The sequence below is a fragment of the Cydia amplana genome, chromosome Z (assembly GCF_948474715.1).
Source record: "Cydia amplana chromosome Z, ilCydAmpl1.1, whole genome shotgun sequence".
Taxonomy (NCBI): domain Eukaryota; kingdom Metazoa; phylum Arthropoda; class Insecta; order Lepidoptera; family Tortricidae; genus Cydia; species Cydia amplana.
Window position 1 is genome coordinate 36,408,584 of NC_086096.1, and position 26,102 is coordinate 36,434,685.

The window sequence follows — 26,102 nt, forward strand, 5'->3', positions numbered from 1 at the left end:
GTCACCGAACATACCCGTAGCGTGCCATGCACGGACCGTCAAAAATTGTCGGCGAGGATATTTTGCCGTATCTGTTGCTCGCTCTTGCCAGTATAACAACCATTCGCTCGCTCTTTCTGACGAGACTGGCTTTCGCGAATAAAACGCGGGTACTAAGGGGATGAAACGCGGATGCTACGGGGATTATAGGCGGATGCTATGGGAATGATACGCAGTTACTAGTGTTACTCCGTAGTAACACTACCCGCCCGTGCACTAAACCCATTATGTACCGATATGAAACAATGTGGACACGGTGTAGTGGGCATAGTAGTGCGTGTCGCGTTACATTCCGTGCCTGATACGTTCATAGCACTGTCATGGTATGATACGGTGTAGTGGGCAGAGACCTTAACATGCACGCCGCACGCCCCGCCCCGCTGCACGCCCAACTCGAGCATCCACTCAGGCCTTACAATTAATATGGTGTGAAGCGTATTACTTAATTTTATTACTAGTGTTTACGGTTTAAGTGACCATATAGATTCCCTAAGAAATAGAAAAATTCTATTTTAAAAAATCAGTTCGCGTGTGATGTGCCTCAGAAGTGTGAAAAAGTGCCGAGCGAGAGCAGGGCAGCCTTTTTAAAAGTAGACACAGTAATATATATTAACATAAAAGTTATTGAAATCTGTCATTTCATAGTTTGGTAAACAGGTAATTGTCAGTATAAAAAACTGTGCTAATCCCACTTTTTTGGAGTTACGAAAAAGAGCATGAGCTATAACCGCGAAAACCGAAATTCGCAAATTGCGGGGATCTTTCTCTTTTACTCCAATGAAGGCGTAATTCTTCATTGGAGTAAAAGAGAAAGATCCCCGCAATTTGCGAATTTAGGTTTTCGCGGTAGCCCCTCGGTTCTTTCTGCTCTGCTAAAATGCTCCACTGACAAATGACTCTACCCAAACTATAGATTATAGTTTTTACCCTAGTTTATTTAACATGAGCAAATACTTAATTCATTATAAGTTGCAATGTAGCGTTAGGTATATGGTATGGCAAACCAAATTTGTTAGTAGAAAAGGCGGCAAATTGAAAAATTTCCTTTTCCCATATGAAATTTGAATTTCGCACCTAAATGCTTGGTTTGCCAGGCGATATTAGGTACTCGTATTTGGTTACATGTGGCCACTACATGTGTATAAGTGGGTGAATCAACTTGTTTTGCCACTTTTGCCCTATAGTTATGGTTTTCTGAACTACAAAATAAAACAATACTCATCCCTTTCTTATGGGTGCTAGTATTAGCGTAACACAAAGACTGTATGGTTCTTTCCGTCTAAAGTGTCATTCTATGGAACTTGCTAACTATGTAAACAAAAGTCAGTAGTAAGTTCATCATTCAGAGACAATTTCAATATGGCGGTTTGTTAACGCAGCGTCTTACGTAGGCGAATAATGCGCGAAAGCGAAGCGACGCGGATAAATCAATCCTTTGATACCCATAGGAGTGTCCTGCGTAAGCGATCTAGTTGCGAACTCGGCGCGGGGGCGACGCGGCGCGAATTGCACGCGAGTGTCGGGCGCGCGGCGCGGCGGCCGCGCGGCGAGACGGGCGCGCAAGAAGCTAACCGTTCTCACATTATGTAAACTAGTGTCCTACGTGAGCGGTCTTGACGCGATGACGAAGCGGCGCGGCGCGGCGCAGAGCGGACGCGATCAATCCATTTGATTTCTAGACGCGAATACTGAATTTGATTTGATTAGTCGACTCACATTTGATATTTTATAGGTTTTACTGTAATCTATAGGGAAAAGAAATAAAAAAATATTTAAATGTTTGGGAATCGGCATAAAGGACTTAAGCGCCGATGAGGTATATGTCACTTATGACTATTGTGAGTTCGCTGTGATAATGACTCGACAAAGTAATTATTTATTATTACTACATCTTTTAAGCTAATTGCGAGGTCTACAGCTTCCAGACAACTTTATTAAATACGAATAAGGTCGATATCTTTTTAGCATCAAGCCCACGCACGTGTATTACGGACGAAAAACCGACACGGCGGCCATCCCATCGCCATCCCGCCGCGCCATAAGCTATCCCACACCACTACCCTCTCTACACGCTGGCCAATCTTAGTGCGCGCCGCGTTCACGCGTCGAACGCTCACCTAGGACACATTTGCGTTCGCGAGTTGTTCGCCTACGTAAGACGCAGCGTTACATACCTAGTTAGCAAGTTCCATAGAATGACACTTGATATGAGACAGTCCCTGGACACACTATAGGGCTTATTAAACTTATCCTGCCTTCGGATGGCTAACGATCAGCCGCGACGTCGGCCCCCATATCGGGTAACGATCGTTTTCAGTTTCATGTGGTTTCATGAAATATTGTCACATCGTTCACAATATTTCTTGGTGTAAAAAATAGTTCAACTCGTTGGCGACGTCGGACACGATCGTATTAAGGTCCGACGGTGTGGAAGTGTAATAAGCGCTTATAGTGTAGGTACATAACGTCAAGGAATAGTTGATCCACCCATTTTTTTTACTAGCTGTGACATGGTTTCGCCAGTCTCCTTTGTTGTGTCTTTTGACAGTGTGTGGTACATGTAAGGTAAGTAGTCAGCTAGCGGTCGGTTCTGTAACTACCAACAGCTTCTGTAAACAGGATTGTCGTCCGTACAAACATAGCTAACGTAATGTTACATTTTAAGTAAACAAAATTAAGGATGACTTACGCTAGACCGGGCCGGTTCCGAGCCAAGGCGTTCGACACGTCATTTTCTATGACGGCTGATCGGTATTCACGCGGTGCTTTCCATAGAAAACGAAGCGCTGGAGCTCCGGCTCGGTCCCGGCCCTGTCTAGTAGCGTGAGTCATCCTTTATGGTGATCTCCTTAATAGAAATAGAAGGACTAAATCTTTCCTGTCACAAGTGTAACAGGATAAGTAATTTCTGCTGAGAGAGACAGCTCTTAGTAGCAAGTTAATAGAAAGTATCCGGTAGCATAAAAGCTATAATCTCTAGGCAGAGGATCTGACTCCTCACATTTTTTTAGACAGAATAGCGTACCTAATCTAGTTATTTATTCGTGACTATATCTTAGAGACCAACGCCCGTTTTTGTACCCGTTTCGATCGACTGCCATCTACAACCTATCTGTGAATTATGTAGAATATTGTAAAATATAGGTAATAGGCAATGTAAACTGACTACCTAATTTGTATGTTTTTTTTTTATAATCAGGCAGACCACTAAGCTTATACTGTTTTTAGTCACTCGCGCGACTTGTAAGGTCGCCAACAAACACCAAACACCACCACCAGACCAGTATAAACGGCAAATATTGTGAATTTACGCTTTTCCTACTGACATATTGGTTTGCCAAACTACAATAATTATAATGTACCTACCTGGAATATGCTTATCGACTGCAATGTATCCAAAGTCATTATTATAGCTGGTCAAGCAAATCTTGTCAGTAAATAAAGGCGCGAAATGCAAATTTTCTATGGGACGATATCCCTTAGCGCCTACGTTTTTCAATTTGCCGCCTTTTTCTACTGACAAGATCTGCTTGACCATCTATAGTTACTTACATACTACTCCTCCATTAGTACCTAGGTGATCATAGGTCCTAGGCCCGGGTCATCTGGGGGCTTACGATAACATGCATTGCTTGTATTTTAAATCGTTAAAAGATTTTTATACTTGGTCAACCAGATCTTGACAGTAGAAAAAGGCGGCAAATTTGAAAAATGTAGGCGCGAAGGGATATCGTCCCATAGAAAATTGGAATTTCGCGCCTTTTTTTACTGACAAGATTTGGTTGACCAGCTATACCGTACTTATTGTTGTGTTGTTATATCTTTGTTAATGGATTTGTTTAAAATTGCTGTTCACTGTTATAAAATTTGGTAAATAAAGTAATTTAACCATTTCAAGTTGTTTTACTTAATGATTATCAGGGTGCTTTTAGTTTTTAGGGTAATCAAACTATTTATTATATTAATTTAACTATACAAAGAATAGTTTCATTACCCTAATCAACCATGAACAGAAATAAATTTTCCCTAAAAAATTACCCTTGTGCCAGTTAGTTTCACACTTTTCGCTAGATGGCGTAGTGCCTCAACGCTGAGTGTATACTCTATCTCAGTATATATAAGTTACTCTATGGTGTTAGTCTTATCTGTGACTTTTCTTTTGCGGCCGTGTATGCACTTGAATTTTATTCACGGCTATTTTCAAGTGTTATATGTGATGATTTTTATTAAAGATTTACAAAATGGATGTGGTAGGCCTTCTGAATAATATCCATGATAAATCGGATATGTTTGCGGTCAAGACGTGGACGGCGGAATGGACTAACAATTTCGAAGAAAACCAGGTACGTATTGATTTTCTTTGCGTTTCTTAAATAATTTGTGCATATTTATGTGTTATTATGCGTGTCTAAGCTAGTAGAAACAATCTTGATTTTTTTCGGATGCGGAAGTAAGGTTTCCTGGCCTTAGTTAGATAACAGTTGTAACAATAGATCTGATATCCTTGAAGTCAATGTGAGCAAATATTTTTTTGCTATAGGCCAAACAAAGGTTGCTCTACTAATGCGACACTTTTTGTAAACAACCGCAAATGCCGCTGATAGTTTCTCTCAAAATACATGTTTAAAAATTTGCATTGAGCTTGTTGTTACCAAGCGTCTTTGTACTTGAGTCGTTCACCGTTTTTGCATGCTACTCTCTCCTATTTAGATTTAAGCAAAATTATTGTTTTCTCAGTGAGTGATTTATGTAAATCTTTTGAGAAATAAATATCTTAAACCATAAAAATTTCAACTTGTTCTGTTTCTCCAAGATAGTTATGAATAATGCAATAAGTAATAATTATGTGTTGTGTTCATGAATAGTTTACAGTAAACTTTAAAACTGAGGTTAGAAATCTGATTATGATATAATTGAAATATAAGAGCTTTGTTGCAAGTTCGAGTCAATATTTTCTGTAAGTACTTAGTTGATACTTAGTTCTGTTTCTTTGTTTATTATTTGTTTATTAGTTAGCCTGTTGTGTCCCACTGCTGGGCAAAGGCCTCCCTAAGTTTTTTTTTTTTTCAAAACAAGTTAAACAGCATAACAGTATGAATACCAAACCACTGCTAACTTACACAGAATAGTAAAAAGAAAAAGAAAACAGTATACAATTAATCACAAATTACACAATATTAACATACGATAATGTACCATTTTAAACTGTAGAAGGACGTGCATCCATCTTCTCACAAAACCTCAAACATTCATCACGCACAACCACCTGTCTGCCTGCAAACAAATCACACTGAGAGGCTGATGCAAGGAGCGCATTCAAAAGGAGCAAAGTACGAACCAGAGGGGAATCTCTCTTTCTTCTATGCATCTCGGTTTCGGTTTTGAACCTTACTCCTTTGTAATAAGGCACAAAAGCCATCCACTCTTCCACATATAGAAGAGTGGATCAACTTTGTTCTAATTTGACTGGTTAGGTTACCTCGTGATGAAATATTTATCTGATTGTTATCTACTCTATTGTAAATTGGTACCAAACTCCATAATTTGTTATTAAAGATAATAATGGAGTTTAATTAGCATGTGCTGTTTTTAACCAATATTGGTATGTAGTGTCTGGCTTTGGACTTTTGGCCGAAACCGAAGGTCAGGTTTTACTCTAATTTCAGGTGAAACTGAATAGGGATGTTGACATGAATCGCCAATATATAACATGTTATGTTTTTACCATAGCAGGGAATATTAGAACGCGGAAAATCATATTTTGATAGTGTAAATATGCGTAATAAATTAATTAAAAATAATCAAAAGTATTTAAAATAATGCCCAGTATCACGTGACTGCAAACGCCAATCGGAGCGCGTGACGTAATCACAGTGACGTATTTTTCTGTTTCAGCTGCGATTACAGATGTAGACGAAAGTATAAAGTAGGTAATTGTTGATACCGTCTATGGCTAAATTAAGCCGCGTTTACATAGATATGACACGATTAAAAACCATATAGTCATAGGACCTTAGGCTTTTTCGCAATATGCGCGCGCCGGTTGCAACAGATGAAAAGTGCCGCGCAAGGACGAGAGGCGCAAGCAGTCGGCAGTTTAGTGCGCGTTCCATTTTCAAACGCATGGTTTTACTTTTACCGCGTAAATGTTGCGTTCGATTTTGAAGTCACTGGCTGTTTTGAATGCTTCCAGATTTTTTTTTTTATAAAAACGGATAGTTTTGGCCACGTGGGTTTTAAATGTAAAGTTGTGTTATTTTCATATTATGTTGTGTTGAGTATTATCGACATGTTTTTTGAAAATTGGCTGTGTTGCTTGAAGATGATGGACATTTTTGGTGTGGTACGTTATTTGTCCTTTCTTAAATAAATATAGTTTGGCAAGCCATTCCCGTCAGTAGAAAAATGCGGCAAATTTAAAAATATATTTCCGTCTTTTTATCTCGATATTACATAGTGACATGTTATGCTACATGTTATGCTACATGCTACAGCATGTCGCAATGCTAAAACCACAGAATAAATAATACTTAGTACTACCATACCGAAGGACACTTCCTACAAAACCGAAGTTTGACAGCGATTCAGGGACGAATCCTGCTGTCCCTTTCTATGGCACTATCCCTTTCGGCTATTCAGGGTTGTCAAAATTCAAGTCATTATCTTATCTGTGGTGCTGCACGCAAAGGGACAAGATGTGCCAACCCTAATAATCCATATTTTTGGAGCGTTTTGTTTCAACGCTACGATTGATGCTAACTGTACAAGTATATAATATATAGTTGGTCAAAGGACTGTCTCATTTCAAACATAGACAGGGAGAATCATACTATATTTGTCTTACACTTGTACTAGCACCCAAAAGATCCAAAATGTTACCTAATGCGTACTCTTTACCTTGACATTTTAAAGTGACTAACTTTAAAAACCTACTTACAAAATTGTGTAAACAATAAAAAAAAACAAGTTTTCTAAACTCGTATCAAATCTAATCATACCTATTGCGAATACGTAACGAACTTGACCTAGTAACAGATATTAAAAGAGGTTTGATCTAACATTTAATTTAATTGCAAACTTAAGTCTTAACCGTAAAAGAATAGAGTTAATTTTGTTTTAAACTTGTAGTATAGTTATGATATTCTAAAGCGATATTTTTATCGCGTACGCGTAAACTTAGTACACGTTTCGTCTTATATGACAATGTTGTTAGGTAAGATAACATATACGGAACAATAACATTTAATAACTTATATTTTCCTCGTATCTTTGTAAAGAATTCCTACTTGTATTTTCGAACAAGCGCTTCTTTCGTACAGGCGAGATTTTTAGATAGGTACCTATATATTAACGTATCGTTAAGTACTGCCCAAAACGGCTATACTCTACTCTACCGATTATATCGACCCAGCGTCCATATACTCTATATGAATGCTTCAAAAAGTACGTATGTATGCAATAAAACTATGTAATAAACATCGCCTTCCTTTGGTATTCATTATATCACTACCGCATCGTACTAAACATTTATATACGAATAATAATTTAATATACCAAGTCATGAACCGTCGTGGACTGAATACAGAGCATTTGTTAAAGATGACTTCATATTGTAATGCGGTCTGTAATATGAGTAATTACTTAAATACTAGTGATGTACCGACTATGGTTTTGGCCGACTAGCCGACTAATCGGCGCTCGGATGGCCGATTAGTCGGCCGACTAGTCGGCTAGTCGGCCAAGTTCATAATCGTTACTGCTCGATAAAGATTACATTCGTATGGCAACTGTAGTAGTTAGAAAAACATATTTTTTGCTCCTTGCGTCGTCTCGCTTTCAATATCAACATAAAGATGTTCTGTGCTACTGGACGATACACCCGCATAATTACCTATACATGAATTTAATATGAACACAAGCTTATTTTGTACCCTAAATATACGTACGAGGGGTGTTCAAAATATTCTCGGTATGAGAATGAAAACAAACAAGTACGAAAAGTTTGATATTTTTATTTTTCAATATACTCCCCCCCTATGTTCATACACTTAAAAGATCGATCAATTATTTTTTTTAATCCTGCATAAAAATATTTTTTATCTTTGGTGTAAAAATGCTCCTCCACTGCCGCCTTCAATGCTTCATCATCGGAAAATTTATTTCCACGCAGATCCTTTTTAAGATTGGGGAACAAAAAGAAGTCGCTGGGGGCTAAGTCCGGACTATACGGTGGGTGAGTAACAGTTTCAAACCCACATTCAACAATAGCTGCCTTGGCAATATGAGCAGTATGGACGGGGGCGTTGTCATGCAGAAGCATAACACCTTTGGTTAACTTTCCTCGCCTCTTTTCTTTGATTGCATCCTTTAATTGACGTAGAATGTTAGCGTAGTACTGTCCTGTGATATTTACACCTTTTTCTTTATAATCGATCAGTAATACTCCTTCACAATCCCAAAATATCGTGGCCATGACCTTGCCAGCTGAAGGGATGACCTTGAACTTCTTGGGATGAGCTGAACCCTTAATGTGCCACTGCATGGACTCTTGTTTACTCTCTGGGTCATAATGATGAACCTAGGTTTCATCTCCAGTAACTATTCTTTGCAGCACCTCATCAGGATTTTCACCGCACAGGTCAATAAAATCGGAACAACAAGCTACACGCATGTCTTTTTGAAGCCGAGTCAGCATTCGCGGAACCCATCTTGCACTTACTTTTGACATATTAAGATGGTCATGGATAATATCATGTATGGTACCAATAGAGAGATTGGTTACTTGTGCTATAGATTTTACCTTCACTCGACCATCTTCCAATATAAGTTTTTCCACTTTATCAATATTTTCTTGTGAAGTAGCTACTACAGGCCGGCCAGGTCTAGGGTCGTCTTCAACACTCTCCCTTCCACGTTTAAACTCGCTTGACCACTTTTGAATGGTAGATAAAGAAGGAGCAGACTCACGGTAAACACAATCCATTTCCTCTTTTATGGTTTTTTGATTTTTACCCTGTTTTGTCAAGAATTTTATCACGCATCGATGTTCTAATTTAGTTAACATTGTCAATTCCCACATGATGTTCATGTTTGTTCAGCAATTGCAGAAAAACAAAAGAACATCTCGGTTCGAATTATACTTTTTTTTAATGTCAATGAATAAACCTTAGCGGCCAGTAACGAAAGAAATTTTAGAAGAGGTTGTAAGATATCAATACCGAGAATATTTTGAACGCCCCTCGTATTTGAGTAAAATGGGCATGTAACATTTGAATAATATTGGCTTTTTTATTGTATTTATCTCCTGCTTTCTGTAATTAATAATAGGCCGACTAATCGGCCTTTTTAGCCGACTAATCGCCGACTACAAATGTGGCCGGATAGTCGGCTTTCCCGACTAGTCGGCGACTAGTCGGTACATCCCTATTAAATACATTAATTATTTCAATATTTTAAGCGTACTAATTGTCGATATGACCATATTAGTTCTTAAAATGTAGGTACTTTAATTACGCGGTAATTAAGGTAGGTATACTTTATTATTTACAGTACATATGGTGCTACTTTACCGCCCTAGTGCGGTAATTACCACAACACGTGCTTATGTCGAAAATGTAAAGGGCCATATGTACTGTAAAACGTTGTACAATACACATGCGAAAAGGTAACTCGCAACTCGTGTCGATTTAAAACACTCCCTTCGGTCGTGTTTCAATTTATCGCCACTCGTTGCGAATATTCTACTTTTTGCACTTGTATCGTAATGTACTATTGCATTTCAACCGTGCCCATCCTTCTATAAATATGTCGGAGATCTTACACATATATCCTTGGGAAACTAACCAATTCTTAATAACATAGGTAGTCTGTTCGGAAAGAGAAGAGTCGTGAAATGTATTGGGCCCCATACATTCCACGACTCTTCTCTGTCCGCACAGACTCTACAAGGAGACGATATACGTAACAAATACATATAAATCATCCGCACAAAGGAACAAATACTTGTGCTCATTACACAAATAAATGCCTATAACGGTATTCGAACCCAGGAGCTCCGTAAGCAGGGTCATTATGAAGTATCCGAACGAGACCGATTACATTACGAACATATCGATCCAACATTATCTAATCACTAGGACATATTACGAGATTAATATCGCTAGTTCTCAGATCTCATTAAATATGTACCTACTACGTAACCTCCCTGATAAGATAAATACATACTATCTTTTATTGTTAGATATCGTAATTTTGTATCAATTTCGGTTCAGTTGAACTATTCTCGTACGTCCCCGCGTACTTATAATAGTACAAATTAAATTCGGGTTTCTAACTCTTATTGAAATAAAAGAAAGTTCCAAATTCAAAAGCGCATAAATCGGCTTCGATCTTACGAAGCTATAGTCTATGGTCGACTATTATAGTCGGACTAACGTACTTGATAACTTTGTACTGTTATTTGATTTTATAGTTTTCTAGTTATTCTCAAAATGTATATTTAGTACATTACTCAGTCTTCCTTCTCAACTACCCTTTGCCAACAAACTATATCATTGCAGATTGGATCGTACTGCGACTGTATAAGGTCGTAATTCCTACGCTGTACTTCGATGCACCAGTGCACTATAATATACTTTCGACTAGCCATAAATTTGCCTACTCACTACTGTCATAAATAAATCTTTATCAAAATGTGTGCACAAATTTGAATTCTATTATTGGGTCTATATATGTACGTGCATACTGTATAACACTGTTTCGCTCACACACCAGAGCGGCGTGCGGATCCCCCAGTGTGTTTTCCGAGTTCATTTTCTGTAATTATATTAGTACACCTTATTCAAAAACGCACTATAAGCCTCAATTAGCTAATAATCATTTGTCTTATTCCATCATTTTGACTTAAATTTATAATATATATATTCTGTTTTTATACTAACTAATGATACGTTTTGTACTTGTTTCAGTTGCTATGGTCGTTCTGCGGTTGCGTCGTGATCTCACTAGTCGTAGTTTTCTTCTATTACTACAAGAGATGGCGGTCGAAAGGTAATTACGAGTATAAGCCCTTCGCGTCAATATTCAAAGTCATATTAAATATATTAGAAACGGGTCTGCGCCGGTCCGCCACCGTAAACGCAAGCTCCTGATGATACTTCTCGGGACGAAGTGAAACATGTCGAGTGTTTTTTCGACTTAAAATACGTGAGTGACCCGTTTCTAATATATTTAATATGTCTTTGTCTCACGGAAGTTTTGTTATTAAAATATTCAAAGTATATGTATCATAATCAGTGATCGGGGATTTCTATGCCACTTGGGGTGAATGACCTCAATCATTATGCTAGTATGGATATGCCGCGGGATTCCGGGATTCGTGTGCGATATAGGAGAGTGTTTTGGCATGTTACTGTTAATCAATTAATCATGCATTGCATATATTATTAATATTAATAATTGAAAATTTGATTACAGATCAATTGAATATATCAATAAAACCACTAAGCTCGCATTACCTTATCAGTTTTGCATTGCCTTTCAACGACCGAGTCGAGACCCATGTTTTTTACAGTCCTTTATTTTATAAACGAATTACCAACACCGAAATAGCGTTTACTTTTCGAACAGTTTTGTTCCTATCGCGGGCCAAGTGGCGTATCCATATTACCATTTCGACTTGATATCCCGCGGTGTGGCATAGAAATCCCCGATCACTGATCATAATTTAAATTTTTACCAAGCAGAAATGTCTGCGAATGGCGCTATTTTTCCACTTTTAAATTTATTGTAACTTTATATGTATCATACTTATTCCTTATTTGTCAGAAATGCTAAACGGCGCCCCAGCAACAGTGGAGCCCGCGAAGCGGTTCCGCAAACGCGACAAAATGCTCTTTTACGGCCGGAGGATGCTGCGCAAAGTCAAATCCATTTCCAACTCGGGCCAGGGCAGGAAACGCCGGGCCGTCATGCGGTTTGCTAGGAAACTACTTCAACTCAAGAAGGAGTCAGCACCTGAGCAATTGAAGGTAAGATAGGGCGTTGTTATACCTACCACTTTAAAGGTAGCCGGTTATGGCTTTCCACCCATAGGGGCTCGAAAGGCCAGATGGTCTCGGTCGTCCCGCTCTAGCTGTGGTCGAAACGGTGTTCTACGGCCGAAGAATGCTGTGTAAAGTGAAAACCATTTCCAACTCGGGCCAGGGCCGAAAACGCCGGGCCGTCATGCGGTTTGCTAGGAAACTACTTCAACTGAAGAAGGAGTCAGCATCTGGGCAGTTGAAGATAATATAGGGCCTATTAGGGTTCCGTACCCAAAGGGTAAAAATGGGACCCTATTACTAAGACTGTGCTGTCCGTCTGTAACTCATGAACCTAGACAGTGAAAATTTTCACAGATGATGTGTTTGTGTTGTCGATATAACAACAAATACTAAAAACAAAATAAAACAAATATTTAAGTGGGGTTCCCATACAGCAAACGTGATTTTTTGGAGTTCGTAATGGTAAGGAACCATTCGTGCGCGAGTCCGACTCGCATTTGGCCGGTTTGTCATTTGGTCCTATCTAACACTCCGGGAACCCCACTTATCTATAAGTATCTAGGTCATCCCGCTCTCTCCGTCGTGGTTTGACTCGATATCTATAGCAGCTAGTTACCAGTAAAACGGCTGGTCATGTCGCCACTTTTTACACAATTTTATTCTACAGCTGACTTATGCTATGCAAAGTTCATATCAACTGAATAATTAAACTCGAGGCAAGAAACGCCGGGCGGTCAATCGGTTTTAGTTAACAAGCTTTTAAAACCCCTTTTAACACATTCAGTGCCGAAAACCCGACTATCGGGTCGGGATAGTCGGGATCGAGGTACTACAGCTTTATATGACGAAATTATTGTGGCCTGGCGCGGATGTCTTGTTGGGCTGGGTGGCAATGAATGTGTTAAAATCCCAATGGAAAGAATGAATAGTGAGTTGATTTATGAAAATGTCTTTAACACACATCTTTGTCGTAGGTCCTAGAACCGCCCGCAGAATACCTGGAAGAAGACCTAACCAACGACGACCGGGTGCCGCCGGACGCGCTATACATGCTGCACAGTATTCGTGTGTTTGGACACTTCGAGAAACCGGTGTTCCTGATGCTGTGCAAGCACACGGAGATCCTCAATTTGCCTGCGGGGGCTTTTTTGTTCAAAGTCGGTGAGTAATGACTAATAAGAAAGAGGAGACGTATACTGAGTGTGCCATCCGTGGCAGTATACGTCTCCTGAGCTGAGTATGTTTGGCTGAATTCATTGAGTGGCTTCAATGAATTCAGCCAAACATACATACATTCATATAATCACGCCTACTTCCCGGAGGGGTAGGCAGAGACCACGGATTTCCACTTGCTACGATCCTGATAACCTCGTTCGCTTCCGTTACTTTTGTAGGTACTTATACACATTTTATACACATACATTTTTATATACCTATATTTATATTTATATATTTTACCTAAACTTACATACACTCCTACATATGTCGATAAACCGTATCGACTATCGATACTATCGACTTCACCTCCGTCCTAGCGCGAACCGGTCTTGTAGCTAGGCCCGGCGTCCGCGCAACAGAGGTCATTTGACAGTCACTGCCATGATACGACGCGGAACGCATGTCTCTCTCGCTGCGATCCTATTGTTTTGCTTTTCGCTTCCCGCTTGTTTACTTTACCTATTTCTATCTTCTGAACTGTTCTACTTCTGCTTTAAACCTGTGCCTGTGTGTTCTACCCTTCTGTGCCTTCTGTATTGCTCGTGTATGGATTTCCTGTGTGCTTTAACGAAGTATACCACTTGAACTGTAAGTCTGCATTTATTATTTACAAGACCCAGTGGATAGTGCACAACCCCGACCATACACCATACTGGTGACCCCAAATATGAGCGACGAAAAGGAATTTAAGGATGTGATCGGTGATGAAGCATCCGGAAATAGTGCGGGGACAGGGTCGACAGAGTTGATAGAAGCGACAAACATTTTTAAGGTTGGAGTGAAAGTGCCACCATTCTGGGCAGAAGAACCGGAGATATGGTTCGCCCAAGTCGAAGGTCAATTTCATAATTCCGGCATCACCAGTGACGTCACAAAATTTAATTATGTGATCTCCCACCTCGACAATCAGTATGCTCGTGAGGTGAAGGACCTTATTATCAACCCTCCCGCGTCGCAGAGATACGACAAGCTTAAAACCGAGCTGATCAAGAGACTGGGCATTTCCAATGAGAGGAAGACCAAGCAGTTGCTGATGCATGAGGAGCTCGGGGACCGCAAACCTTCGCATTTCTTCCGGCATCTTAAGGATCTGGCGGGACCTGCAGTACCAGATGATTTTATCAGGTCTATTTGGATGACCCGCCTTCCTCATGGTGTGCAGATGGTGCTCGCGGGCCAGCCATCTTCGGCTTCGCATGAAGAAATCTGCGACTTAGCTGATCGTGTTAACGACTTGGCCAGTTCTTCGCCGAAAGTCGCCGCTGTGAGTGGTGGAGCTGCGAGTTCAGTTCCCAGCGATATTGCCAGAGAAATCGCAGAGCTTCGGAAACAGTTCCAGCAGTTCCAGGCGTCCGGACCAGGCAGGAGTAGCAGATCCAGGACGCGCGCATCTCCAGGCAAGCGTAACGCATCCAGGCAACGATCCCAGTCGAACTATCGCAAGTATCCTCTCTGCTGGTACCATGGGAAGTTTGGAGACAAGGCCAGCAAGTGCGTTCGACCATGCGACTTCAAGCCGGCGGAAAACGAAAGGGGCAGTCGATAATGGCGACTGACGATTGCCCATCGACACCTACTGGTCGCCTGTTCGTCACCGACCGCACTTCAAAGACGCAGTTTTTAGTCGATACTGGAAGCGACCTCTGCGTCTATCCACGGTCGGCGCTGTGTGATCGTCGTTCTAGGACTGGGTATAATTTGAGTGCTGCAAATGGTTCTAACATTGCTACCTATGGCTATTTAACTTTAGATTTAGATTTTGGTTTGCGCAGATCTTTTATATGGCGTTTTGTAGTAGCTGATGTTACCAAGCCAATCATTGGTGTAGATTTTCTCAATCATTATAATCTGCTAGTAGATTGTCCTAATAAGCGCTTGATTGACATGTTAACTTTAATAGCTGCCATCGGCACCACAGCCAATTGTAAAGACGTGTTTTCCGTTAAAGTCGTAACTGGCGAGTCCCGGTATCACAAAATTCTTGACGAATTTCCCGAAATTACTCGACCAGCTGGCAAACATAACACTAACATACCCCATAACACAGTCCATCACATACGCACCACACCGGGTCCCCCAGTTTCTTTACCACCCCGTCGTTTAGCTCCTGACAAACTGAAAATCGCCCAAGAAGAGTTCCGGATCATGCTGGCTAGTGGTACAGCCAGGCCGTCGGAGAGCTCATGGTCGTCGCCCCTCCACCTGGCCCCGAAGAAGGGCAACGGATGGCGGCCCTGCGGAGACTATCGCAGCCTGAATGCTCGCACCGTGCCTGACAGGTACCCGATTAAGCACATCCATGATTTTTCATACGATATAGCTGGTTGTAAAATCTTTAGTACACTAGACTTGGAAAAAGCTTACAATCAGATACCTGTCAGTCCCGACGATATCGCCAAAACCGCCATCACGACCCCCTTCGGGTTATTCGAGTTCCCGTTTATGACGTTTGGTCTTCGCAATGCGGGCCAAACGTTTCAACGGTTCGTCGATGAGCTTACCAGGGGCCTAGACTTCGTATATGCTTATTTGGACGACTTCCTAATTTACTCTAGGAGCGAGGCAGAGCACGAGGAACATCTGCGTGTAATCTTCGCTAGGCTGAAGCAGTACGGCATGCTGGTTAATACCTCAAAGTGTGTCTTAGGAGCCCAGGAGGTAATTTTCTTAGGGTACCTGATTTCAGCTAGCGGATGCAGACCCCTCGAGTCGAAGGTCCAAGCAGTCACGGACTTCCCTCCTCCAACTAACATCAAGCAACTACGGGGCTTCTTGGGCATGATTAACTTTTATAGGAGGTTTCTTCCTCGAGCAGCCGAGATACAAGCCCCACTGCATGCACTGCTGACAGGTTCCGTGAAGGGATCGCAAGCAGTCAACCTCACTGGAGAGACGCTGAAAGCTTTTCAGGCCTGTAAAGAGAGCTTGTCAAATGCAGCGATGCTAGCGCATCCCGATTGCACTGCAAAGCTAGCGGTGGTCACGGATGCATCCGACAAGGCTCTCGGTGCAGTACTCCAGCAATTTAAAAATGGCGCTTGGGAACCTCTGGCCTTCTTTTCCCGAAAGCTCAGCCCCTCTCAGGCCAAATACTCGCCCTACGACAGGGAGCTGTTGGCCATATACGAGGCGGTGAAATATTTTAGGCACATGCTCGAGGCTCGTCACTTCACTGTCTATACTGACCACAAGCCCATCAGTTTCGCCTTCCACGAAAGGAAGAGTAACTGTTCGCCTAGGCAGTATAGACACCTTGACTTCATATCTCAATTCACGACAGACATCCGCCACATAAGTGGCAAAGACAACGTAGTCGCGGACGCGTTGTCGCGAATTGAGGAACTAGAAGCACCTGTGAGCCTCGAGACAATAGCCCAACACCAAGCCTCCGACCCTGAACTTCAACAGCTCTTGAGCAACGGGTCATCACTGCATCTGCAGAAACTTCATGTTCCTGGAAGCCAAACCCCTTTGTACTGCGACGTCAGTACACTGGCTACCAGGCCTTATGTACCTAAGTTTCTGCGGAAGAAGGTGTTTGATAGCCTTCATTCCTTAAGCCATCCTGGCTGCAGCGCATCGGCGAAACTAGTTTCCGAGCGTTTCGTCTGGCCAGGTGTTAAAAAAGATTGCAGGGAGTGGGCGCGTTCCTGCTTGCCGTGCCAGCGAGCTAAAGTCAACCGTCACGTGACTTCCTCACTGGGCACCTTTAACTTGCCGCGCGCCCGCTTCAAACAGATCCATATAGACCTGGTGGGGCCCCTCCCACTTTCTCAGGGCTATCGGTATTGCCTCACAGCAGTAGATCGATTTACTCGCTGGCCAGAGGCAGTACCGATAGAAGATATCACGGCAGAAACCGTTGCAAAAGCACTGCTGTCCACCTGGATTGCTCGGTTCGGCTGTCCTACAAGCATTACAACTGACCGTGGCCGTCAATTTGAGTCGGCCCTATTTCAATGCTTAGCTAGGATAGCCGGATTCGAGCATAAAAGGACGACAGCATACCATCCTGCTTGCAACGGTTTAGTGGAAAGGTATCACCGACAACTAAAAGCGGCTATCGTCTGTCATGCAAATGACAGATGGACTGAGTCGTTGCCGTGGGTCCTCCTGGGAATACGTGCCTCTTTCAAAGAAGATCTGCAAGGATCTTCGGCCGAGTTGGTCTACGGAGAGCCGTTACGACTCCCTGGCGAGTTTTGGGAGCCGAGCGCTGGTGTAACTTCGGATATATCCGACTTTTCCGCCAGACTCAAAAGCTACATGGAGAAGCTACGACCCGTTCCTGCTTCACGACACTGTAAGCCCAGAGTGTTTGTGCACAAGGAACTGGAAACCTGTAGTCATGTCTTCCTTCGCGATGACACTACAAGAGGTTCCCTCACCCCAGCTTACTCCGGGCCTCACAAAGTACTCGTCAGAGACGACAAAATATTTAAAATCCTTCTTAATAGCAAGGAGGCGACAGTGTCTATTGACCGGCTCAAGCCAGCCTTTATGCTAGACAATAATGATAATGTCAAAGACACTCCCGCTCCTGTGACAGAAACACCTCAGGTACCTGAAACCAGAACAACTCGTTCAGGTCGTACAATTAGGTTTCCTGATTATTATCGTCCCTGAGGGACTCTGGTGGGGGGTGGTGTAGGTACTTATACACATTTTATACACATACATTTTTATATACCTATATTTATATTTATATATTTTACCTAAACTTACATACACTCCTACATATGTCGATAAACCGTATCGACTATCGATACTATCGACTTCACCTCCGTCCTAGCGCGAACCGGTCTTGTAGCTAGGCCCGGCGTCCGCGCAACAGAGGTCATTTGACAGTCACTGCCATGATACGACGCGGAACGCATGTCTCTCTCGCTGCGATCCTATTGTTTTGCTTTTCGCTTCCCGCTTGTTTACTTTACCTATTTCTATCTTCTGAACTGTTCTACTTCTGCTTTAAACCTGTGCCTGTGTGTTCTACCCTTCTGTGCCTTCTGTATTGCTCGTGTATGGATTTCCTGTGTGCTTTAACGAAGTATACCACTTGAACTGTAAGTCTGCATTTATTATTTACAAGACCCAGTGGATAGTGCACAACCCCGACCATACACCATACTTTCATAACATTCCTCATACACGCTCGCCGGATTAGGGTGCTCTTGACCTGGCCTTTCTTCAGGATTTCCCCGATTTGATCAGAGAAAGTCCGCCGAGGTCTGTCCGTTCCAACTCCCTCTTCTACTTCTCCCTTATACACTCTCTTTGTCAACCTTCTTTCAATCATTATTTCCACGTGTCCAAACCATCTCAATATACCTTTCTCAATTTTTGTCACTACATCTTCGTTCAGTCGACACTTTTCCCTTATCACACTGTTCCTAATTCTATCTTGTAATCTTACACCACACACACTTCTTAACGCTCCCATTTCCCCTGCATTCACTTGGCTCTGATGCCAAATATGCTATTAATTTATACGGCGCGCTGCAGTCCGCCTGCCTCGAATGGATATTAACACGTTCACTGGCAAGAACACGTATGTGTGTTCATTTTGTATTAGAAATGGGGCGCTTGGCACTGAAAGTGTTAATGTTGTTTTAATAATGTATTCAACTTCATTCACAGGTGATACAGACGAGAACGTGTACGTGGTTCAAAATGGCCGCGTCAACGTGTACATCACGAACCCGGACGGCAGTAGTTTGTCTCTCAAAGTGGTCAGAGCGGGCGAGAGCGTCACCTCACTGCTGAGCTTCACTGACGTGCTCACGGTACGTGTTTCTCTGGCTAGCAAACTGCCAGCAAAATGGCCGCGTCAACGTGTACATCACCAACCCGGACGGCAGTAGTTTGTCTCAAAGTGGTCAGAGCGGGCGAGAGCGTCACCTCACTGCTGAGCTTCACTGACGCGCTCACGGTACGTGTTTCTCTGGTTAGCAAACTGCCAGCAAAATGGCCGCGTCAACGTGTACATCACGAACCCGGACGGCAGTAGTTTGTCTCTCAAAGTGGTCAGAGCGGGCGAGAGCGTCACCTCACTGCTGAGCTTCACTGACGTGCTCACGGTATGTATTTTTCTAGTTAGCAAATGGCCAGCAAGATACTTTGTCAATGGCAGACGGAAGTCGCAAGTTGAATTTGTTCGTGAGCAACCATATTGTGTCTCTAAAGTGTCATTCTATGGAACTTGCTAACTGTGTAAACAAAAGTCACTAGTAAATTCATATTTTTTGACAGTTTCAATATGGCGGTTTGTTTACATAGCAAGTTCTATAGAATGACACTTTACAATACTTTGATAGTAACTAGTAACTACTATATTGATAGTAAGTTAGACGGCAGCAGTCCCTTGAATTTCTGTTCGTATAAATTTGTATTTTTACCTGAATAATATTTTATCAAATCTGTATGTGGCATGTGGGTATGGGTGCGTCTTTGCCACCGTAGCGTGAAAATTACCAAGTCGATTTTGGTTAATGAGTTTAATTTGGTTAATACGGATGCTATATTCTACATTTCAGATTTTGAAACAGAAAGAGGTATTGTTTTCTTAAGGGCCACTTGCACCATCCCACTAACCAGGGGTTAAGCGGTTAAACCGTTAAACCAATGTCAAATTGTACCGGTAACCATGGTAACTCCAGGTTTAACCAGTTAACCCCGGGATAGTGGAATGGTGCAAGTGGCACTAAGTGTTGTTTGTTTGCAGGGCCACTCGCAACCGTACAAAACCGTGAACGCCAAGGCTTTAGAGGACTCGCAAGTGATCAAGCTACCAATGAGAGCGTTCCAGGAGGTCTTCCACGAGTACCCCGACATCTTCGTCAGAGTTATACAGGTTAGCCAGGCTCTGACTTATATATAGGTCAAGACAAGTTTGCTGGCAGATGCTGACATGAATGCCGAACATTTTCCTCTTTGGGACTCCATGGTTGTCGCTAGCCATTTGGGAGTTATCGAGCTTGTTTCAATTGACCCCAGTCTCCACATAAGCCGTGAAGGCCAAGGCTTTAGACTCCTAAGTGGTCAAGCTACCAATGAGAGCGTTCCAGGAGGTCTGTCACGAGTACCCCGACATCTTCGTCAGAGTCATACAGGTTAGCTAGGCTCTGACTTATATATAGGTCAAGACAAGTTTGCTGGCAGATGCTGTCATGAATGCCGAACATTTTCCTCTTTGGGACTCCATGGTTGTCGCTAGCCGTTTGGGAGTTATCGAGCTTGTTTCAATTGACCCCAGTCTCCACATAAGCCGTGAAGGCCAAGGCTTTAGACTCCTAAGTGGTCAAGCTACCAATGAGAGCGTTCCAGGAGGTCTTCCACGAGTACCCCGACATCTTCGTCAGAGTCATACAGGTTAGCTAGGCTCTGACTTACGAGTATATACAGGTCAAGTCAAGTTTGCTGGCAGATGCTGACATGAATGCCGAACATTTTCCTCTTTGGGACTCCATGGTTGTCGCTAGCCGTTTAGGAGTTATCGGACTTGTTTCAATCGGCCCCAATCTCCTATATACAACAATTCACCGTATATTGTGGAGCTAAAATAGTATTACGGCGTATACCAGGAAATCAGGACCTTAGGAGTGACAAGTTGGAGAAGGAAGGCCACAAATAGATCGGACTGGAGAATGCTTGACCAGGCTAAGGCCCACGGGACTGTAATGCGTCAGATGATGATGAAAATAGTATTAGGGATTTTGTTTTCAATTCTACCATTCTTAAATTAACTATTTAGAATAGAATAGACATAATTTGGTGTATATCAGTTTGAATACAGAATACTAATTGCAGGTTTTGTGTATTTCAGATCATCATGGTGCGTTTACAAAGGGTAACCTTCACAGCATTGCATCAGTATCTCGGTTTGAGCGCAGAGTTGGTTAATCCGGTGAGTTCTATGTATTGATTCATTGAGTTATCTGCCTCTCTCACTCTTGAATATACGAGCGATAAAGAGGCCAGGTAACGTGTCGCGGTAGGCCTCTGTAAACAAACCGCCTTGATATGATAACCTCAATGTCATAGTGAAAATTAAAAAAGAACTGTTTAAGGTATTATGTATAAGTTACTCTATAGTTTTCAATACCAGTGCTGCATTTGGCGGCAGAACATTGCAGTAATACTTTTTGTATAATTATTATATGTGGCATTATCTATGAAAAGGGACCTTATTGTCGATGGCGCTTACGCCGCAGTGTCGCGCGGCATTGTATTTATATCGGAGCATCGTTAACAATGGCATAAGCGCCATCGACAATAGGGTCCCTTTTCATAGATAACGTCACATATGTATAACTTAACCCGTTTGCCGCAGGGCCGTGAGAAACGCCGGCCTACCACAGTCGCATCATCGCCAGGTCGAAAAGCTACAGTCGATTCCAGTACTTCTATGCATTCCCCACACCACAGCGAGAGGGTTGAACATACTGTAAGTACATAACTGTTACGTTAGTGTGTGCGTGTAAGGGGAGTGTGTGTTTCCTGATGCAGGGTTGTGAAACACTCCACCCTACCACTTTACTTTTTTTTTCAAGTCTTGTGCGTGTGTGTGTTCGCGTGGTTTCAGAATTGACTACCATACCTATACTCCGTTTTTTTATACGGAAAGCTTCCGATCGTGATCAAACTCTTGTGTTTATGCGTAGATAAACCACTTCCCTTATCGGAAATCTTGAAACTTATGCTAAAAATAAAATGTTATCACCCAAAAAACCAATTTGTCAGTAGGAAAAGACACAAAATCAACATTTTTATTTGATCGCCTGTTCGTGCCTAAATTTTTCATGCTTGCCCCAATTTTCTCCTGACAATTTTGGTTTATCAAACTCACAGACAAGACATCCTCCAGACTGAGCATAGTAGCGCTACCCCCTCTGCCACAAATGTACGATAGTTCTACTCCATTTTCGAGTAAAAGTGTCTTTGTGTGACGTCCGTGTCTTTGAAGTTTGAACGGACCAATTACGGCACGGGACTCGCTCAACTCGTCCCCCGCACCCCAGTATTTTTGGCAGCATCGGTTTCATGAAATAATTGCTCTAAACTCCGTCTAGAGGATTCCTAGTCTATGATCAAACTATACGATGATGTGTTGCATGCAGCAAGAGGCCGGGCACATGGCGTCCTCTCCCATTAACATCGCAAGAAAACCCCGGCCAGACATGGTGCCAGACATTGCTACTAGCACGCCGCAGGTAATTTATGTTCTACTTCTTGATTACATGCTAACTGAGCTAAAATATTCATTATACAACGATTTAGACGACTATAATATTTATTATAACACAATTTGGAGTACTGTAATATTAATTATGCAACACTTGCCAAGAACAAAAGTAATCAAAGAGCCTCTTACTCAACAGGCCTGCATTGTCGAAAGTTTTAATTTACGACCCATTATGTACCTCGTCACAGTGACAATAGTATGATGTCTCTAGCGACTTGCGAAATGCGTCATACATTAATACTTTCGGCCGTACTTAGATTTCCAATAATGTCTTATTACAAGCTTTTATTTACTTTCACCTGTCCCGTTGTCTGTAATCAAATCTTGCAAGTTAAATTTGATCCACTTCCCGGTTTCCGATTGAGCTGAAATTTTGCATGCACATGTAAGTCGGGTGACAATGCAATATAATGGTACCATCGAGCTGATCTGATGATGGAGACAGGAGGTGGCCATAGGAACTCTGTGATGAAACAACGCAACCTAATTGTGTTAGGGGTTTTTAGAATTGTCTCGATGAGTATTAGTTGTCTGTCGTAAGAAAAGTACAGTCAGCGATAAAAGCTTGTACCAAAAATTAAATTTTTGCCAATAACTTATTGTATTGATTAATTTTCACAGCAGCAGCCAGACGTGCAACCGAACTCGTCCTCGTTCCAAAGGAGCAAAGAGGGGTCTTCGTTCAAGAAAAACAATACCGAGAGTATGGACGAACAGGTAATAAGCAGTGATCGGCACGACCCGTGTCGCACGGTGTCAATGACCTCAATCATTATGTGAACATGGATATGCCCCGAGATTTCGGTCTTTTTAGGAAGTCAGTATTTCCGATTGTAGTTCATAAAGGTATTCCACACAGGAAGATGAATGATTTTTACCATTAAATAAAACGACATCAAGTTCAAAATAGGTATATAATCACATAGTAATATATCAATTTTTTATTTAATAATTAATTATACATTTTATAAGCTTATTTAACACTTTATCGTATATTTGCAGCATATATATCATAAAATAAAATTATTCTATTTAACAAAATCACGGAGTTATGTTATAATCTAATCATGTCCATATTATGATTTCTGCTCGCAATCCCGCGGTGCGTCACGGGTCGTGCCGATCACTGGTAATAAGTGCTGTATACGGCAAAATGGAGTTTGAAACATAGATGTGAAAGAACCTTTAGCGCCACTTGCACCATCCCACTAACCCGGGGTTAACCAGTTAAACTTGGAGTGACTATGGTTACCAGTACTGGAATGTAGGTATAAGAAACATGATATATTATTATTGTAGTACCATAGAGAAATATATTAAGACAAGAGTGCTCACTCCATACATCAGTTAGACCAGCCATTCTCAAAGTGTGTTCCGCGGAACCCTAGGGTACCGCGACACCCCTGTAGGGGTTCCGCAAGAATTTAGAATAATTTAGAATAATAAAATAAGTATAATTATTATGCTTATTAATAAAAAAATACACTTTTAAAAACTATTGTTTTATTGGAGGGTTCCATCAAGTATTTCGCTTTCCAAAAGGGTTCCGTCAAAAAAAAAAGATTGAGAACCGCTGAGTTAGACTATTAATTTCAGTGTCTACATCTAGCATCGAGTAGCGGAACTATCAGTACTGCTATTGACAATAGATGTAGCACCGACCGGAAAGTCTTATCTCAACAGCATAAGACTTTCCGGTCAGTGCTACATCTATTGTCAAGTAGCAGTACTGATAGTTCCGCTACTCGATGCTAGATGCTAATAGTCTTTTTGGTATTAAAACTGATGTATGGAGTATGGAGTGAGCAATCTATGTATTTCTTTCTCTATGGTAATACATATAAGGAGAGGCATGTAATATGACTCTCCTCCATATTAGGTTAGGAAGGTATCCATATACGGAGAGTCATGTAAGATGACTTTCCTCTATATAAGGAATGGAATTTAGGTCAAGCTACTGGTCACCTTCCACGTGTTAGCCTCCCCACCTAAACACGTGTAACCTAAATTCCCTAGTTTATATATACACTAATTTTAATGAATAAATGTCAGTTTACTCGGCACTCCTGTGTTTCAGTATCGGTGGACTGTAGATATAATCTAACATGATATAATTATCTTCAGGCCCTAATACGAATAGCGACCGAGGCTTTTATCAAAGAGCTAGGACTCGAAAACGATCAGCTGCTTCAAGGCGCGGTCCAAGTCAGGGATCTACCCGCCGGCACTTACATCATGAAAGAGGAGAGCCATAAGGTAGGTCTACTAATATATCTTCCGAGGATGTGACGCTTGCAGGTCAAGCTAGACAGAGACAGTATGACTTAAAATGAAGGAAAACAAAATCCTGGTCACGGCACCAAATAGGGAATATTACGCGAAACTCTGCGTAGGGGGCGCCACCCACAATAAGTCACAATATAAAGGTCTACCGTAAAAGAGAGAGTCGAAATTTTGTTATTTAACCTCTTTATAGCGATAAAGTGGCAGATAGCAGAGTTTCAGTTTTGCGTTTCCCGGTAGGCCCTTTGTAAACAAACCGCCTTGATGCATCAATGTCATATTTTATTGTCTGTCAAAACTTGTCAAAAACAGTTTAAGGTACAGTATGTATGAGTTACTCTATGGTATACTTAAGTCGCTGGTGCTGCACTCTGGCGGCAAAACAATGCAGTAATACTCCCTATTGTGACACGAAAGCGGAATAATCGAAAAGATTATTGAGGACAAAATAGTTATAAAAAAAACAACTACATATTTTACAAATCGATTGTAAAGCGTACGCATATGTTTAAAACACTATCGTGTAGTATCGGCACAGAATAAATAATAGTACTAAGTACAGAAGACTCACTCTCTAACAAAACGCGTCTGTTACGATCAGCACAGATATGGCCGCTAGGTGGCGACAGCGCCACGCGCGGCTTATGGCTTTCCCCAAAAATTGGGGCCGAACGGATGTACTTTTAGCTACCTGTAGCAAAGCGACGAAATCGCGGAGTGAGACACGCCTGGTATCGGAAGAAAATATTATTGGCATAGGTACTTATTTGTAAATAAATACTAAATTTAGTTACAATATTTATATCATATCTTTCTTACGACATTTATTATACTTTGTATTAACTCGCTATTTATTTAAAAGCTCTATTATAGTATCAAAGGTGAACCAGAAATAGTGCAGGTATTTGATTTCAACGTGTGTTTCAAAAGAATGGGTTGATTTAGTTAGTTCTCAAATCATAGTGTTTGCTCAAAATATGTGTGTTAGTTCCATATTCTCAACATATTCTACATATATTCATAAACACACACATTCTATGTCAAACGTTTTTCGCGCTTATCAAGCATGTTTAAATACGGACTTCACTAATATATTTGTTTTAATTTAAATTAAGAATCATAGCGTTTCATTTTCAATGACATATCCTGTTTAAAATATTATCAAATGTAATAAGAGTTAGACCAAGATAAGTCTGCAACGATTTTGATAGCACTCACAGTGCAAGTGTTATTTTATACGTCATTATTTCATATAAGTTTTTTTTAAATGTTTTTTA

At 41.5% G+C, this 26,102-nt stretch overlaps 1 protein-coding gene across 1 annotated transcript in view; it reads left to right on the plus strand.

The window, feature by feature from the left end:
* Positions 1–4,192: 4,192 nt before the first annotated feature.
* LOC134661247 (neuropathy target esterase sws) overlaps positions 4,193–26,102 on the plus strand; it is a 54,761-nt gene continuing 32,851 nt past the window's right edge. The window contains exons 1-12 of the mRNA XM_063517234.1: positions 4,193–4,382; positions 11,007–11,088; positions 11,866–12,068; positions 13,058–13,244; positions 18,939–19,084; positions 20,023–20,151; positions 21,124–21,204; positions 21,631–21,744; positions 22,418–22,510; positions 23,164–23,259; positions 24,667–24,798; positions 25,688–25,726. Coding sequence (XP_063373304.1) covers positions 4,281–4,382; positions 11,007–11,088; positions 11,866–12,068; positions 13,058–13,244; positions 18,939–19,084; positions 20,023–20,151; positions 21,124–21,204; positions 21,631–21,744; positions 22,418–22,510; positions 23,164–23,259; positions 24,667–24,798; positions 25,688–25,726 — 1,404 coding nt within the window. The 5' untranslated portion in view covers positions 4,193–4,280. The remainder of the gene's footprint in view (positions 4,383–11,006; positions 11,089–11,865; positions 12,069–13,057; positions 13,245–18,938; positions 19,085–20,022; positions 20,152–21,123; positions 21,205–21,630; positions 21,745–22,417; positions 22,511–23,163; positions 23,260–24,666; positions 24,799–25,687; positions 25,727–26,102) is intronic.